The sequence below is a fragment of the Polyodon spathula genome, chromosome 9 (assembly GCF_017654505.1).
Source record: "Polyodon spathula isolate WHYD16114869_AA chromosome 9, ASM1765450v1, whole genome shotgun sequence".
Lineage (NCBI taxonomy): Eukaryota > Metazoa > Chordata > Actinopteri > Acipenseriformes > Polyodontidae > Polyodon > Polyodon spathula.
The window spans coordinates 34,544,304-34,562,986 of record NC_054542.1 but is presented as its reverse complement, the minus strand read 5'-3'; the positions used below and the strand labels follow the sequence as shown (position 1 = coordinate 34,562,986).

General features: G+C 38.4%; 1 protein-coding gene across 1 annotated transcript; it reads left to right on the top strand.

Annotated features, from left to right (window-relative positions):
• The first annotated feature begins 15,279 nt into the window (after positions 1 to 15,279).
• LOC121321135 (DPH3 homolog) lies at positions 15,280 to 18,232 on the top strand. Its single transcript, XM_041260030.1, has 3 exons — positions 15,280 to 15,444; positions 17,054 to 17,128; positions 17,463 to 18,232. The coding sequence occupies exons 1-3, from the start codon at positions 15,337 to 15,339 to the stop codon at positions 17,529 to 17,531; spliced, it is 252 nt and encodes an 83-aa protein (XP_041115964.1). The 5' UTR covers positions 15,280 to 15,336; the 3' UTR covers positions 17,532 to 18,232.
• The last annotated feature ends 451 nt before the right edge of the window (positions 18,233 to 18,683 follow it).

The window sequence follows — 18,683 nt, the reverse complement described above, 5'->3', positions numbered from 1 at the left end:
ACTGTTTTAAGTCACTCATTTTCCTTAGGCTGAGCTCTGTGTTAATGAATGAAATACAGGGCTAACTGCTGATGTTTATTGTCATGACGACGAGTAGGCGAGAGCTGGAGTGTGATTGGTTAGTGAGGCAAATTTATGCCCCACGTGCACAGAAAAATAGGACAAGATCTATGTTTGACGCCATTGTTTTAACGCGACGCACTCAGTGTGAAAGAACCTTTAGAGTTTACCAGTTAAAATGTGCAGTTTTCTCCTGCTTTTCTCATGGCTATACACTATACATTTAGATTAGCACGGTTTGCGGTGTTCTTCAATATGCTTTACCACACCTCTCTGGGCTTCACAATGCTTACATATACTTTATCATTATTTCCATTGTTCTTTATTACACTACGCTGACACTATTGTCAGAAATGTTTCTTTTTATTGTTTGTTTATTTTGTCTTTTGGTTTTGAAGACATGAAGTCAGTCACTGATCCTTTGCATACAGTAACATTGCCTATGCTGCATTGTCAGGGAATAGATACATGTACACTATTCTGTAGACTTAAATACATTGCAATACAGACATGTATTTGTCCTATTTTATATATTGGTATAATTATAATACAAGTTTATTGTGTGATGTTTATTTACATGTTGACCATCCTTGGTTTGAAGTTCAATGATTCTCTGTTAGCAACTGAATATAACATTTGTAGTAAATTGAAGACTACAGATGTTACACTTTTAAAAGCGTTAGGCCTTTACTGACATACTTGGAATCCAGAACTCTGCATCATCAAGGAGAAACCAACCACAAGTGCTGTACTAGAGCAGACAGGTCTACATGTCCTTTCCAAAGAGTGCAAATTAGCAAATGGAGAATGTATGTTTATATAAACAGACAGGAAGGTGAGGTAGGGGGAAAGCTCTTAAGAATCCCACAGAGGGTCAGGCGGACTGCTGGTATGGAGAGAATCCCTAGCATGGACGATGAGAGCCAGGATCAGGTTTTGAATGAAGGGATATGATTATTCGATTCTGGGCGCAGAAGGTTGAAGACACTGAGCAGGCTGTAGAATAGGAGCTCTTGAACAAGGCGAGGACTGCAGACATGTAATGCTGAGCAAATTGAAGGAGGTTACTGAGAGTAGGATTCAGTCAAGTAGCATCTGGAGAAGCTGGGGATTCTGGATGGGGGTTGTGGAAGCAGATGGGAACATCTGACGGAACTTGAATACGAGAACTAGAACTGAGGGCTGAGGTGGCAGCTGGAGGCTGAACGAACATATAAATCGGCTGCTGGGGAAGCTCGGTGCCTTTGCACTCCATATTTTAGAAACGAGGGCAGAGAGATGAGATGCCGCCATTCTATGTGTTAGTTAAAACAGGATCAAATCAGTGGATTGCTACTATCATGTCTGCTTGAAATGGAAAAGGTGAACTTACATTCAGAGATTTGGGTTTCACAACTCCAGTTAGTCTCCTAATAGTGGAACTCCTGAACTCATAATCAAGACAGATTTCCAGTCTCGTACCACGTCTCTCACCGTGTATTAATGTTGTAACATTTGAGAGGATGCGCAAATATATGACTAGATTGCTGAGGAAGTCAAGTGCCCTGTATTTTGATTAGATGGGGATTAGCGTTAGCCTTGTGGGAATGCTGGCACGATCTGCGTATTGGAAGAAAGCTGGAGCATTGGAAGCTCTGAAGAAGTGCAATTGCAGATTTAAACCGTAACTAAAGCAACTTTTGCATGCTGCAGTAGTGAGCAGATCTGAAGAGGGAAGGAGATTAGTTATTGTTTAAAGCTGCAATTGCACTTCTTCAGAGCTTCCAATGCACCAGCTTTCTTCCAATATACAGACTGAGGAAGTAAATAATGGCGTTCTGTCAGTAGTGTGCAGAGGCCTGCTGTAGAAAGCAGAGATCTGCTGAAGCAATGAATTTAGGTAGAGCCAGAGATGGGGCTGCTTGTTTGCTCCAAGGCTTTTGCAAAACCTACTGATTTGGTTGGGAGCAGTTTATGAGAGCATTGACTATTGGGGGTAGGAGGACATTAACTGAAACATTGATAATCATTGGACATGGTTCCGTGTCTGACTGGTGGCTCGAGTTGATGAAATGATGAAATGATGACTTTGAAAGTTGAATAAAGTGCCTTGATGGCTGGTCGATTTGGAGGAGCAGCGCCAGATGAGGAAACATGAATCTGGGAACAGGACTAAGTCTCAGGAATGGATGCCTTACGAAGGGAAGCTGGAAGTTACTGATGGTAGACTCTGAGGATCTTAAAAAGCAGCTGAGCGCGTTGCTTCATGATCAGGTCCTTGAAGAGGAGAAGAGTTGAAATTGAAGAATGGCAGTTGATATATGTCGGCAAAAGGGTGAGGCAGGAGAATCCTTCGGAGTGACAACCAACTGCAGGAATGGGTAGAAAAGTTGGTGTGCGAGCTTCGCAGCAATAGCAAACCAACTTAAAGACTGTATATAGAACGTGTGGTATTATACTGCCATCTAGAGGTTATGATTGGAATTAAACCATTGGCTTGAGTGAAGCAGGGTAGAATATATTTGGTTATTGTGATTAAAATCCTTGTCTATGTAGAACAATTGCGTATTCTTTTAGATTTGAATAAATATATTCGATACATGTTTTTTAGGACAGTTAGTCATGTATAAGAAAAAGTTAACGCAGTATTTAGATGTCACGATTCGGCAAATTGAATGAGCCCTCACAGGTTGTGAAAGAGCAGCAACAGGAAGCCAGAAGATTGCAGTACTGAGGCACGGAGCTCGCAGTGCCTGATGAACTTGCCTGGTCACCATGGTTTGAAAGGCGCCGGTGGAAAGATTGCAGTACAGCGGTGTAGTTGGAGCATGTTGTGACCAGTCGAAATCACGAACCGTCACAGGCTGAAATGGAGTATGAAATGGGCTGGATATGTCTTTTAAAATGTTGAACGTAGCAGATGGAAATCCAGTGCAGGATTCTTCTGAAGGAACGGTAAATTGTGCTTGCTCTGGGAGCGGGGGAGAGGCTCTTGATTGCAAGCGAGGAGTAAAGAAAAATTCAGTTGACAGAGTTTTGTGGTGGATTTAAATAAAGGAGCTATGGCAAGGCAAACACAGTCGGTAGGAATTTCGATGTCTTGTCGAAGGAGCTTTGAAAGTTTTAGCGGAGTGCCAGTCATTCTCATAAAGACGCGGACAAGTTGAGTAATGAAACTGCGGTTTGGACGGTGCTGTTGCTGGGTTGGATGGAGCAGGAAAGACTAACATTGGCGCGCCAGCAGCCAAATAAAGAAACTGAATGAGAAGAATCACCGGAGCGGGTAGGAAAATAATTGATAATATCTTGGGAGCGCTGCGCAGAGAATTGACCTGATGTGAAAGGCAACGAAGTGTAGATTAGCTATAAAGGACGAAATGACGGCGTCTGAGCGTTGGCTACAAAAACGAAACGCTAGACAGCGAAGGTGCAAGTGATCAGGGCAAAAAGAAAATAGCTATTAATTGAGAGGAACTTAGAAGCCCCCAGTTCCACGTCCCCCCCGAACTACGAAACCTAGTATTTAAATCATGATTTAAAATCATCCGTATTATCAATATAAGTTTAAACAACCTTTGATAACAGGAAATCCTTTTATTATCCATTCCCATCCTGGATTTGTTTGCTCAAGTGCTCTAACCGTGATTCCCATTAGGCTGGCATGCATTCATCATCGGAGAACTTTTAGACTTAGAGCCCAGTTCCTCTCCTGGGATATTGTGACTTCTTTAATCTTCCGTTTTCATAGTGAAAGAGTAAACTAACAGGGCATAAAACCACCACAGCTGGCTCCAGCAACACAACAAAACAGATACAACCTATTACTGTATGCATAAAGGCATGCCAACCAAGGTTTTAAAATCAATTTTTCAACATCTCATTAGCACTGTACGAATGTATCCACATTTTCATTTTTTAAGAAATTCTAGGTTTTCTTTGTCAGATATGACAATCATATAGAAACCAGGTCTTAGTTAGCCCTCTTTTACAGTGGCGTTGGATGGATTCTAAGAGTAATTTGAGAGGATTTTATTTGCGTTTTATCTAAATGAGATTTCCTTCCGTAAAATTGTAGGGGAAATTAAATAGACGAGACGGTGAGGGATTGGGCCAACACAAACTAAACATACATACAGATATGCTTAACAAATAGGGAGATTGGTCAGCATTGCTGGAATGCAAATACACTTTTATACACAAACCGTTTAGTATTATTCTAGAGCTTTTATAATTATTCTTTACGGTTGTGAGCTCACACATTTAGCTAAGGTATGAAATTGGTGGTGTTGACTATGTTTCCAGATAGCTATCCCGGTTGCAATTATTAGAAGATACAAAGCAGGTCAATAAAACTGATAAGTAGACCATTAAGATACCGACAGTGTCGGCTTAACAATGAGCACTGACGTCATTGATTTTTTTCAGCTCTGCATCAAAGTGCTCTTCAATTTTAGACGGTTTGTTAATTGCATTACAGGTAGTGGCAGAATCTGCAGCTCTTGTGTAATGTTGGACTGCAGTAGCAACACTGAGCTGAATAGACAATACAAGACACAACTATTTACAGAAGCACTTACTTGATGAAATGTATCAACTTTATCTTAACTGCATGTTTTTGTTTGTTTGTTAGATAGCCCCTGTCCACCGCTCCTTAACTCCATGTTACACCTACGGTATATTCCCTTATTACCATTACTACATATTATAAGAATAATGTATTGAGGTCTGCAAAAACACATTTATAAATAATAGGAGGGTGATATTTACATCAGCCACGGTTTACATCATCAAAACAGACCACAAAATGTCTCCAAGAATTTATATTTAATAATACATTTCTAACTTCATATAATATAACACACTTTTAATTTATTTATCAAAAATATGCCTTTACTGTACTATTAAAAAAAAAACATTAGAAGAGAGAGAGAGAGAGAGAGAGAGAGAGAGAGAGAGAGAGAGAGAGAGAGAGAGAGAGAGAGAATTCCAAAAATATGAAACAGCGCTGGTCAAATGTGTGGCCCCAGGGACCAAAGTGGGTAAATCAGAAATATCTATGCCTACTTTATGTGCTGTTGTACTATCAGGACAATCCCATGCGTTCTGCTTCACTTACTGCTGAGTCCCAGCCCTTTGTTTATTATTGTTTCGTATTGGGATTTATATGTTAATGCGACGGCAAATGCCGTCCGATATTATTATTTGTATTATTATGTATTGTTTGGCCGGACAAGCGAGACTCCGTCCGCCAGGTTATTGTTTTTATTTTTAAATACCTTGTGAGGACACGCGACTGTACTGATTATTTAACTAGCTGACAGTCACACATCTTTATTTAATCTCGTGCAGACCATGGCCGAGGGGTAATAAGGTAATTAATTGATAAAATAAAATAATAAAAAAAAGAAACAATTGCTACGTATGGTGGTTTCGCAGCCAGCATACTATTTGTTTGTTTGGCCCTTGTGTCTTTTTGTTTTGTGTTTGTTTAAATCTTGTGTGTATTACACTATGTAACACAATTTTTTTCCTGGGTAGTAAGTGTTATTTTCTAATTGCTTATGCCTCAAAAGTATAGAAAATGGCTATTATTCCCCACAAACTTTGCTTTTGTGACCAGGACAGTGATACACAGTGGTATCCTGTCAGAAGAGCCTGGATAATTTCGCCTTAGTATCGACACCATCAAAGCTGTTTACACTTTGCGTTTCTGTGTGTAACTGGCAGAATGGTACCTTTTCGCAGGCTGGGGGGGCGTGCCTTCATATGAGTGACACTGATCCACGTGCCGCTCTGTCTTGAAACCACCTAACCTTATTGGTTCGTAGATATGAAACTCCAGACGTCGTTAAATCAGTGATAGTGGAAGTGCGATTTTCCTTGTGATCGGCCAAGAGCCACTGTCTGTTAAACTTAGTCAGTTATACTATTTGTATTTTAACCTGCGGATCGCGGGGTAAGTTTCGGGCACCTTAAATCTGTTGAAATGTAGGAAAGAGAGTACGTCTGTCGAGAGCATCCCTGTTGTTGGTTTTCTTCTTTCATGGATCTTGTCTACTTCTAGTTTCATTACTGTACATCTCCACAGTGACGAGGGCATACTTTTTCTGAATTCGTTCCAGTGGTTTTACTTTGCTAAATCCCGTGTGTGCTACTACTGAAAATGTGTGCCTTTCAATGTCAATATTTCCCTGTGAAACAGACGTGGTGCTGTGGACAGGTCAAACGCTTACGCATACATCGGCCTGTGAATCTTTTTAACAAAGTTATGCTAAAGCAAGTTTAGATCCAGTGGATGATAGGGGATCCCCTGTCTTAGTACAAATGTAATAATGTACGGACTGACAGACCCCAGAATCAGACATTGTCAATGTGTGACATGCGCTTCACTCCCAGTGGAGAGGACGGGTGCAGTTTCAAAATATCACTATTTCCAATGGGAAAACGGGCAAATGTGTGTCTTTTCGTTCACATAAAGTCAGAAAAAAACAACATATGAATCCAAATTAACATGTATTTATACTAAAGTAATACAAAAATGACTACAAAAGATTTAGAAGTGAGTAGTTTTTCGAGATTTACGATTATATTGTAAATACTGATATTTTGAAATATCACTGTCCTGGTAAATACAGTATAATCGTAAATCTCGAAAAACTACTCACTTCTAAATTGTTACACAGTGTAAATTAATAATTTAGACCTGCGGAATCGCGGTAAGTAGTGACAAACCTCAAACACAAAGCCAGACTTGCAGTGGTGACGTTCGGTGGGAAAGTGTACTCATGTGACTTCTAGGTCGAGACTGAATCTTACAAAACACTGACTTTTTTCGATAGCCATCAACTTAAAAAAAAATTTTTTTTTTTTTTTTTTAGCTTTTTTAGAAAATGTTTTTTATTTATATATACAAGTGGTGTCTGTAAAATTTTTCGTACGCAAATTACGATTTATAACAAAGTAATGAGTAGTTTCACGGTGGGATCCTCCATAATTTTAGTACCAAAGTTACATTGTAATATAAAATTATAAAACACACAAGTTGTCCCCTCTTCGACAGAACAATTCGTACTTTATATTTATCGGCAGACAAAGCATTTTACTGTTTTTTTTTTGTTTTTTTTTCGGGCTAGACATGGGCTATTTTTATTCTTGGTATAAGTGTTAACATAATTTAACGTATAAGCCGTCTGTGGAACATTTGTGTTGACTCGGTATCAGGGTTAACAGAATTACCGGTATAAGACGGGGGTGGCACTACCATGACAATAATGTCTCGTCCATGTTATGAAAAACTTGATGTATCCTTTGTCCAAAGAACATGACAAAGGTAACTCTAGAAGAGCCGTAGTCAAAAAAAAAGTGCACAAGGTACAAGTAGCTCTACGGTAAAGTGGTGAGGGGTCCGAGGACCAACTAGACGTTTCGTGAAACATTTTCTCCAGTCTGAGAGGAGCACATTTAAAATGAGTCATCGTCTGGGGAAATACAAAATAATGTAAGAACGTTTAACAGTTTATATACTGTACTAATTGTTTTGGAATCTAATATTAAGTGATAATGGCATGAAGTCTGAAAGTGCACATTTCCATGACCCACAACTCTTTCCGTTACGTTACTAGATATAGTAGTGTAAAAGTACGTCGGTACTCGTCTTTGGTATCACAAGATTAAGTGATAATATGTTTATGACATTCGAGGGTTCTAAACAATGGCAAATATGACTAATTAACCAGACATGTAGATTATAATTCACATTACCCACTGGGTTTGACTGCAAATAGACATTAGGTCTCCGCTTTCTCGGTCTGCGATGTTTACGGGACTGTGTGGGAGTTGTTTCACAAACCAGCTGCCCGGCTTCCCCAGATCGGAGTCTCACCAAGAAAATTGGTCCGACCACCCGCACGGGTCTCCTCTCCATAGTGATATTTTTTCCAGAGGAGGACTGTGTGGTGAAGGCCGAAGATCTGTTCTTGGTCTGCTGAGGTACACTTGTACAACTTCTTCTCTCGGCATAATGACACACCACTCGCCGGTTCTCGGTGACAGACATTTACTCAGTCACAATTTGATAAACACAGCCTGTTGTTGCCTTGTCAATAATCAAGTCCTAAAAATTAGAACAACTTTCACATCCTTTCTCTCCATGCAGACGCTCTGTAAGGACAACAACGCAAAAGAAAAACCAAAACAGAGAAAAACAAGTAAAGACATGTGGCGTCGTCACTGTATTGATAACGACCATAGCAGTACACCAAATAAAAAGAAATAGGGAACACGGATGATGATTTTTACACACCGCACAGTTACCAGTTATGACGGATATTGGCACTGTATGTCTGCTTACTACATACCTGTCCGTCTGGAGAGGTATATAGGTACCTTAGATTATAATGGTTTTGAATACGATTTGTTTCGAATCTAGTTCAAAGTACTATCCCCCTCTACGGACAGAGAGGTCCTCTCATACGTCCTTACATACCTGTCTGTCTGGGGTCTTAGTCTATAAGAGTTACACACTGTACGCGAAGTGAGGGTCACCTCTACTCCCCACGTCCACAACGACTCCCCTTACAATTACCAATGTGATACCACATTGTCTACATGAATCTCCTGTTTGTACTGAAAGTATGGTTATGGTTCCAAATTCGAATTTGATTTGGATATAAAATAATTATTGTCAGTAAGTAACTTTAGGGACTGAGAATTTCAGATCGGATGTGGAACAAATTAAAGATTTTAAGATAGTTCTTAACAAGGTATTATTATTGACCCTGTCTGAACGTAATGAGTTAATGAACGTCGATAATGTTTTTATTTATCAAGTCCCAATTTCAACATCGACATATTTTCGGTACACGATTTCTTGTTTTATGAAAAGACCACTTCGGACAGTGAGACGACGGTTCCTCTATGGTGTACAGTCGAGAGAAGACACGACTTGACAGACCAGTGTCATCATCCCCTTTTCTGTTATTGCCGCGTTACCGCTCGGACACTGGTGGATTCAATTCATAGAATCGGTGACACGTTATCTCAGTCCGACGAGACGTGTACACCAAAATCTCTCGATTTTGATTTAGAGAGGCTGTCTTTAGTCACACACATTTCCGTCCCTTAGTGTAGTTGTAACGGGAATGTGATCGTGTGACTTTTACACACAAAGACAAACACTTACGGTAGTTTATTTTTGTAAACACAACTGAACTGACCTCGCTGTACAAACTTTGTTTATTTTAAGGTTGTCTAGGGTAGCTGTCCTACCACCAATAAAACCAGTTCCTGTTTTACTTAACTTGTAGTGTTATTTTTATTAAACCATTTATCTGTATACACCTATTTGGTAAGCGAATATGTATATCGTTAACATGAAGTAAAAAATGTCATATGAATTTATGTATTTGTTGATCCTGCAGTCCATTGTCAGTTAAAATAAGTTTGAATATATACACAAATGGAAAACAATGTCAGTTAAAAATGGTCAATTACACAAAAATAAATTCCAAAAATAGAAAAACCTGGTTGTTTTCTGATTGTTAGTTTAAAGATGACTTTAAGGGATAAATACAGTCTTCAAAATATTGTATTCCCATACAATTAGTTTCCCCTGAAAGCATTTTGTTTTATTTTACAGTATTTCTATAATTCAATTTGACCCCACATATGCTGGCTATTAGAAATGAACAGGGGCTTAATCTACACCGCTAATAGGTAGCTGTACTGCTTAAATGGGAAGCTAGAGAGTAATTAGCTGGGGGTGTAACCCAGTCAAGCTTAATAAGCTTCAATGACTCAGTGCAAAATGAAACTTACAAACTGTAATATTCGATACCACTGACTATCAAAGGTAACTTTCAAATGTATTCACTCACTCATGCATGATCCACCTCAAGGCTCGTTTATTTGACTCATATATTACAAGGTTTGGGGAATTAATAAGAGCTAAATCCCATGAAATTGGTCCTAGTACTATAATGCAGCTGGCTAATACAAATCGTAATTATGATTTTCAGTCTTTAAACATCAAATATACATAAATTATGCCAAAAGTACCTTGCCAGCCAATGCTAATAATTTGTAACACCTTCTTCAAAATAGAAATGGGTTTCTTGGTAGACTATGTACACATATTTGTTTATTACAATTCAGTAGTTATTTGAAAATTAGACAGGTAGTCAAGTTTAAAACATTATGTTGTTAATTGTTTTGTTTTTTTTAAAGCATGTAAGCCACAGGTTTCATATTAGTTAACTTTGAAGTTAACTACCTCTGGAAGGAAAGGTGAAATACTAAGTTTTTATTGGATAATCAAGGTTATGTTGTGTTTAGAAACTGTTAAACTCTGCCTTTACTTTGCTATAGTAAGCATTTCATTGTTTACAGAATTACAAATATAGTATATCAGAATTTTGGATATCGCCAACCAAGATGGACAACTTGGCACAGCCAATTCAGTAAACTGTTTCTCTGACTGTAGGGGCAATATGGTAATAAAGTGTGACCATCTTATTATATGTGATTATATTATATCCTGTGGTGTCGGGGTGTCGGGGTGTCAGAGTGGGGGGTGTCAAAAAGTGGAAGACATAATGAAGCATATAGATCGTCTGAGGGCAACTGCCCCCACCCCATAGCAAATGACACCCCTGTCTGACTGTATGACTCGCCATGCACACTACACTACTGTTCCTTTTTCCAGAGAGCCAGTGAGTTTTTAAATATGTACCTGTGGAAGGGTGGTGGGTAATTCACTGACACAGGAGACAGGCAGGTGAATTTGGCAACACCGCACAGGTGCCCAGTTTTATTTCAGGGTGCTGGTTTTTTTCTTTAATCCCGCAGATGGCGCTGTGGGTCCGTGGGCTGGTTTACCAACGATGATAAACAGAACCACGGGCATACCAAGCGATGGTACACAATACCGGCGCCCTTACAGGTGCTTCGAAACAATAATTCAAAACAGAAGGCACAAAGAAACAGGGAAAATAAAACAGTAACAAAAACTGCAAAGAAAAGGTGCTGCACTTTGCAGCGATATCCCGGTCGCCGCTGCCCGTGCGACCCGGATCACCGTCCTACACTGCCGGCTCACTAGCCTGCTCTGATATACTAATCAGGGGTCTGCCCAGGGGTTCCCCGCCCTCCACGTCTCGCTCTGCACCTCCGTTTCTTTCTGTCACACTGGTTCTCGGTCATTGACCAGCGCTTCCGCACTCTCGGCGCGTTTAATAGGGCAGATCTGAGGAAACAACAGAGCGTTAATTTATAGGGCTAACAATCTCCCAAGACGCGCCTCTCAGCCATTCAGAGAGGGGGAAAGCCCACACACCCACTTTCCCACCTCCCTGTGCCACTGCCATGACTCACAGGCGGTTGTTGGACGACTGCCGCCCTCTTCCTGCAGCGCTGTGAACGCGCCAGCAGAGTCAGCACAGATCTGTCCCTGCTACAGTATCATTAAAAAATAAATAAAATTATTGTAAGTGACCTGAAAGAATATGTAAAACCATATAGAAGTCTAAATGTCACTTGATGACTGAATTAGTTAGATATTCTGACAATATGTCATCTAAAGTAATTTCAATAAATTAATGAAATACTATACTACAAACAAATAAGTGAATAGTAGCCTGAAATAAACACTAGGGTTTTTTTTTAAATAATTCACTGGATATATTTCTAAAGTGATTTTATTAGAACAATATGTTCAGTGGCTAAATGAACCTTGAACGTGTTGAAAATAATTTGTGTATGTACCGTTTACAATTACTGTGTAATTATAATTCCTGTGTAATTAATCCTATATATATATATATATATATATATATATATATATATATATATATATATATATATATATATATATATATATATATATATATAGTTTGCTTCTGTTTTACTTTAATTGAGAATATGCAGATTGTAAACTTGATCTCTTCACACTCGCTCCCATCACCAGATTGAGGCCTATTAACCACACTTTGATATGGTACCAGGAAGAAGGAAGTGTAGATGTGTTTTGCTACTGTTTGGTGCTTGCAAAATCTACATATCCCCAATTACAGTAAAAAATAAAGCAAAGAACAAAAAAAAAAATGTCTACTGCACAATTATAATGGGACCCATGATCATGTTGCTAATGCTAACAGTTAGAGTAAAAACAGCTTAATTGCAATGCCTTGGTTATCATTTAGAAGATAAGGTAGGACGAGAAAGGTTTCCACCTGTTTGTCATAGATTTACATTTGAACCTGGGTTAACATGTATTTTTTAAACAAAACTAGAAACGTTTTGGAAATACTTTGTAAAATATAATACAGGAACTGAGGTACTTTATTTGATGTATAGTCATATATCGGAAAGCAAGAGGAAATGAGCTTTTCTATAGTCTATAGGAAGAGACAGTAATAATAAATGTAAGGAAACGATGTGGTATAACCCTTCATGGGCCAGGCAGTATTGTCTCATTCCCAAATGTCAAATGGCTATGAATGGATAAGTGCAAGTACTGCAGCAGAATTAAATATTAACAGCCTTCTCAGAGTATTTCCTGTGCTGTCCAGGGATATTAAAACGCAAAGATAATTTCATAGTAAGAGATACTGCAACTGAATGGCATTATAAATTAAACACAGGTTAAATAAACCTCTACTGCAAAACCAATTCACAGACAGGCAGTGGATGCAAAACTGATGCCCACAGAGCAAAGAATCTCATTTGTTACATGCTATTTTTACTGCATTTCCATTCCTTATGCAGCTCTTGATTTTCTTGAAGTCAATTGCTTCATCATTATAGTTCAAGTCCAAACACAATTCCTGAGTGTTTGAGCGGCTCACTGGGAAAATGGTAGGGTTGTGAAGTGTGCAGTGTGTTTGCCATGGAGCCAGAGAAGTCCAGGGTTGAGATCTCGCTGTGCCACGTTGTTGATCTTGATTAGGGCATCACATTAGAGGGCATCACATTAGTCCATGCTTGACCTTGGATGATGCAGATGCAATATTACAATACTCATTTTGTTGCTATCTAATGGGTTTATGATTAGGTTGCAGCTTATTCAGAATTTGTGCTCAAATTTTAACAAAAGCAGGGCTGGTTTTAAAGTTTTTTTTAATTTCTTTGTGATATTAGAACATCATTTTTTTTTTTTTTAAATCTTAGAAATAAAACTAAACATACATCATGCTGCTTCTGAGAGTCTGACTCATGCTTTTGCTATGACCCGGATTGATTATTGCAATGCTCTTTTCGTTGGTCTGACAAATGGGCTTATGAGTAGGTTGCAACTGATTCAAAACTCTGCAGCTCGTATTTAAGTGTTCAAAACCAGGGCTGGGGAGATACCGATTAGATACAGGCTTGATTTTAAAGTTTCATTAATGACTTACTGGACCAGGAGTGCCCAAAATGCCACTCCTGGCCTTTGTTCCAACCATTCTAAATTGTTTAATTGAACCAATTAAAACTCCATCAAGACCTTAAAGTAGTTAATTGGATCATTTTACCTATTAAATCTGGAGTGGAATAGCCCTCCAGGACCATGACTGGACACCCCTGTACAAGACCTTGCATGTTTTTACTCCTGCCTATATTTCAGAGCTGATCTTTACACATGCCTCATGTCCTGTGGTCTCAACGATCTTAATTTATTGGTGGAGCACAGAGCACAGACACTTTCTACCTTGGGAGTCTGGGTTTTTTCAACTAACTCTGGAACTCAATTATGCAACAACGTACGGAATATAATTCTGTCAAACTGTTCAAAATTAACTTGAAGACTTAATTTTAGGCCTTTGCAACTGTTTAGGCCTGTGTTTTATACGCTTTTTTGTAAAGGCAAAATGACAGAGTCCACAGCTGCAATGCTGACCTTAGTCTTCTAGGGGCTGCTAGCTTACTGACGTCTGGATATCCTGAGTGATTGGGATTGCAGGACATCCACTCAACTTCACGTTCTAGAACACTGATGAAAGAACTGAATGAATGCACAAAGCATTTAGGGGAAGTGTTAGCTGTGAAGTGGTTCCCAGTACTAAAGGATTTGAAATACTTGTCCTTGTGTTGGTTCCAAATATTATGTAATAAATCAAAATATGTTTGAAAAACCTGGAATGTGAAACCTACATAAGGAATGAGCACTAAAGGTAACATTTTTGGAATTAATTTAGCTTTAGTTTTGACCTTTAAACAAGTCAACTGCATCTATTATCATGTTATTTATTAACTGTCATCCCATTCGGAGTTATTCTACGTAGCTCTAATATAAATTAATGTCCTATTACAGTAGCTAAGCCTGCCTGCCAACCTGTGCAATAGCAGTCTGGGTTGAGACAGTGGCACAGTGGCATTTTCTAGATTTGCAATGCAGTCATTACATGGACTGAAGATAGCTTGTGATGTGTGGCAAGAATATAACTTAAGTGAAGGTCTGCTTGCATCTGGAAACATATTGTGTCCTGATTAGTCTCTTGCTGTGCTGGCTGAGAAGACTATTGAAATCCAATATAATGTGGGCAGGGGTTAGTTTGGCTTGCCATAAGCTGTTTCTGTATAGCTATTGCTTTCAGCTAAATTTGATGATGATAAAATGGGGAAAACAGAATAAAATCAGTACTGGAATGGCAGAACCAAGTTTTTAAAAAGTAGGGCAACAAAACATTAAAAAAGCTATGTATTATTATCTATTAAACAAGTATGAAGCAACACTAAACAAGTAACGGTTAAATAAACAAGAGGTACACAGGCAAATGTCAGTTTCTCATCAAATTACTCGCTCCACTGACCACTGTCATGTTTTCCTCGTGTGGGCTCCCCCTGCTATCACTATTGGAAAACTGAAACGCAACATTGTATGCAGAAGATTTAAAATGCATTCTTCTGTAGCTGTTCTTTCTACTTCCCCCAAAATGAAAGGTTTGGCACCATACAAAATGACTTTTTTTGTTATATTTTGCATCAGACTGGTGTTCCAAAATTTTCTAAAGTTCTCAAATTATTTTTTGTAGCCTTTAAAAATGGGGATGTCAAGATGTGTTTAATTGTGTAGCGTTATTTTATTGATTTCTTTATTTATTTTGTCAACATGTACTGTAACTATGCTACAGTTTGAATAATACAAGCTTCAATGTGTAAAGAGACCAAAACTCGGCCAACAGAACATTGGGGGGAAAACTACTGTTACCAGAATGCACAGCGCTCCATGTTGGTTTAGTGCGTACTGGGATACACGTGGTTTGTGTGAGACTCGCCGCTTGAGTTCGTCATCATCCATCTTGTAGTTGTGCTAAACTCAAAATGTCAGTGTTTCATGACGAGGTGGAGATTGAAGACTTTGAATACGATGAAGAAACCGAGACATATTACTACCCCTGTCCATGTGGTGATAGATTTGTTATTTCTAAAGTACGTAAGAGATTGGTATATGTTGTTTCAGTTCATCATAGGTCTGGCAGCTAGTGCAGGATGACTAACCCAGGCTGTAGACCTGTAGACAGATAAATGTAGCCAGAGTTTAAATATTTGTTGGCTAAAATGTTGTTGTTTTTTTGTTGTTTTTCTCCCCCACGTGTAGTATTTTGCTTCGTGACATTATGCGTGTTGTCTCACTTTGACAACACTTAGTTTGGGTCTGTCTCAGGTGAAGTAGGAACCTATAACAGTTGTGTTTTTAATAATAAAAAAAAGTTTAACAAAGTAGTGTTCCTATGCCAGGCGCTTCTGACGTCAGCATTCTTCGCGACCTGTACGGCTGTATTATTAAGCAATGTGAAGCTAGCAACAATAACACGTTTGCTGTTTTTTTTTTTTTGTTGTTGTTTTTGTTTTTTTTTACTTGGATGTGTAAATAACTTCGTGTAACTCAAAACTGTTCAGTTATGTATAATGCGTTGTAAGTAGGTTGGCTGGTTTACGGTACACTTAACTCACACTCTCAAAAGTAAAACATTCTGCAAAATATTTTGTCGTTAAGCTTTAATAGGCCATTTTCAGAAATAAATTGACGGTATTCAGAAATGATTCATTTATTTATAAAATAGGTGAAAATATTACTTTGTATTATTTTCAGTTCAGGCGGTGAACATCGGATGAATGGCCTCTAGAGGGCGCGAAACGAACAGTGTTGAAATGTAATAGTAACAGTTTAATAGTGACATCGTGTTAGGGTTGTGTTTAGCGGTAGGGGTTAGTTTGATTTAGGGGTTAAGTTTAGGAGTTAGGTGTGTCGCATATGACGTGGCACGGACTGAAATTGCGCATGGACAAATGAAATGTTGATAGTAATTGTAAATAAGGTAAGGTGACGTTTAGATCAATTATGTTGAAGTCGGAAGAAAAGTAAGGTTTTAAAAATATGATTTGACTTATTTTCCAAAGATGTCCGTTTAAGGATAGTTGTTGTTTTTTTGTTTGGGTGCTTAAACAAAAAAAAAATAAAAAGAGAATCTGCGGGAGCGTAACGACAGCTGTAGTTGTATGTATGATGCAGCTGTATTTTGTTTTATATTTTTGTAAATAATATAAAGTTAAAGGATGAGACATTTGGTGGAATGTTGTGTTTTCGAGTTAAGTGTACAGCACCCGTTGGCTGATTCTTAGTTTTGTAACTATATTACCATTTGAAAGGTACAGTGGTGCAACTTACATTTTGGAGTAGCAGCCGGCAAAGCTTTAGAAATAAACCAGCGTCTTTAGTTTGTAAACCTAAAGAAAGGAGCTGTGTGTAAATAGGGATTCAGTTGCACATTGGACCTTGTTTTTTACACCAAATTAAATCTCCACCCAGCATTCTTCAGCATTGTGCCTGGTGGCCTTAATGATGATTGTCCAATGTATATAATGGTTCTTCTGAGATTTAATCTGATCTTTTTCCAATAATTCTGTTCTCCGTAAACCTGTTTATATTATAACAATATATGTAACATTCAGTTATACTTTGCCTAGTTGTGAATTCTGTACTATAAAAAATATAATAATAATATTAATAATAATAATATTAATAATATTATTGCAGGAAGACCTAGAAAATGGTGAAGAGGTTGCCACATGCCCTAGCTGTTCCTTGATAGTACGAGTTATCTATGATAAGGTAAGTGTGCGTTTGTTTTCTTTCTTTTTTCTTTGGTTTAAGTTTTTGATCCCATTTAAACCTTCTTTATATTTGGTTTAATAGTTTTTAATCCAATTTAACCAATTTAAAACTGTTAGACAGTAATTTAATTACTGTAAATGTAATTAGCCATGATTTAAGCTTTCTTTGCCCACATGGTGAGGAATAAGGTTTAGTTTGATTGGTTGTATAGGCCATTGATGTACAAAGGATACAGTGAGCCTCTACACAGACTTGACTACAGTCTTGAAAAATGCTGTGCGAATATTTTTATAATAAAAAACATTCTGTCTGTTGATCTTTTTTCTTTTAGGAAGAGTTTATGTCTGGAGAAATAATAGAATCACCTAATGCAAACAAAGTAAAACTGGTACAGAGCTGATTACAGCACAGTCCTCTGCTGTCTTCGCTGATGAAGGGAGACTGGTTGGAACTGGGAGGACTATCACTGCAGGCCAATGGAATTGCTTGTCTGTGACTATGGCTGTATTATGGTGTTAAATGAGAAATGACTCGAGAGTCTAGACAGAAGTTTTGGCCATATCTGCCCGTCCACTAAAGAATGAACATAACATCGAGCAAATGCCTCATGGGTTCATCTAGTGCACTGGATCTTTTTAAGTTTACCTGTGCAAGTTTACGTGTGCAATCCAGTTAAAAAAAAATTAGTTATATTTGTCTCAGCAAATGCTACCAATTACAAGCACACGCAATTGCTGCCATGTGTTCTGAATAACCCTGTATGTCAGTTTCACAATGTGCAATACTGTTGATCTGACAGACCTTGCAGAGGGATGGTAATAGGGGTTCAGTTGGTGGGTGCATCTGTATCCCAAGATGTGGCACAAATTACTGGTACTGATGTTTCAGAAGTGAATTGGGCGTTTTTGAGAACAGACTTCCAGCTCTGGAATTATCGAAGAAAGTCACTGAGACATGGTCATGTACCCCCACGGAACGATTTAAACATCACACAGACTTATCGGCACATATCTTCAAAGTGCTTCTTATATATTATAGTAAGTTTAGAAAATTATATATATTACAGAAAGAATACCGTTCTGTATACTCACAGTACAAAATTGTTTTCTGTGTGGCTGCTGCTTTATTTCTGCACTCCCACGTTTCATGCTTTGTGATATTTAATACATACGGACAGAAAGGTACATGAACACGCAGCCCCATATGTGTTACACGAGTGGAGGAAATTACATTTTTTAAAACCAAAAACCGCCAAAATGACTGTTGCGGGGCTTCTAGTGTTAATTAGCTCCTATTTTAAGAACATAAGAAAGTTTACAAGTAAGAGGAGGCCATTCGGCCCGTCTTGCTCGTTTGGTTGTTAGTAGCTTATTGATCCCAGATTCTCGTCAACAGCTTCTTGAAGGATCCCAGGGTGTTCGCTTCAGCAACATTACTGGGGAGTTGTTTTTTTTTTTTTTTTTTTTTTGAAAGCAGAATAAAGCATGTTAACAGGGGTGGAAATAAAGCCCCTTTCACCCCTGGCATTCTCTACCCAGGTTGAACTTTACCC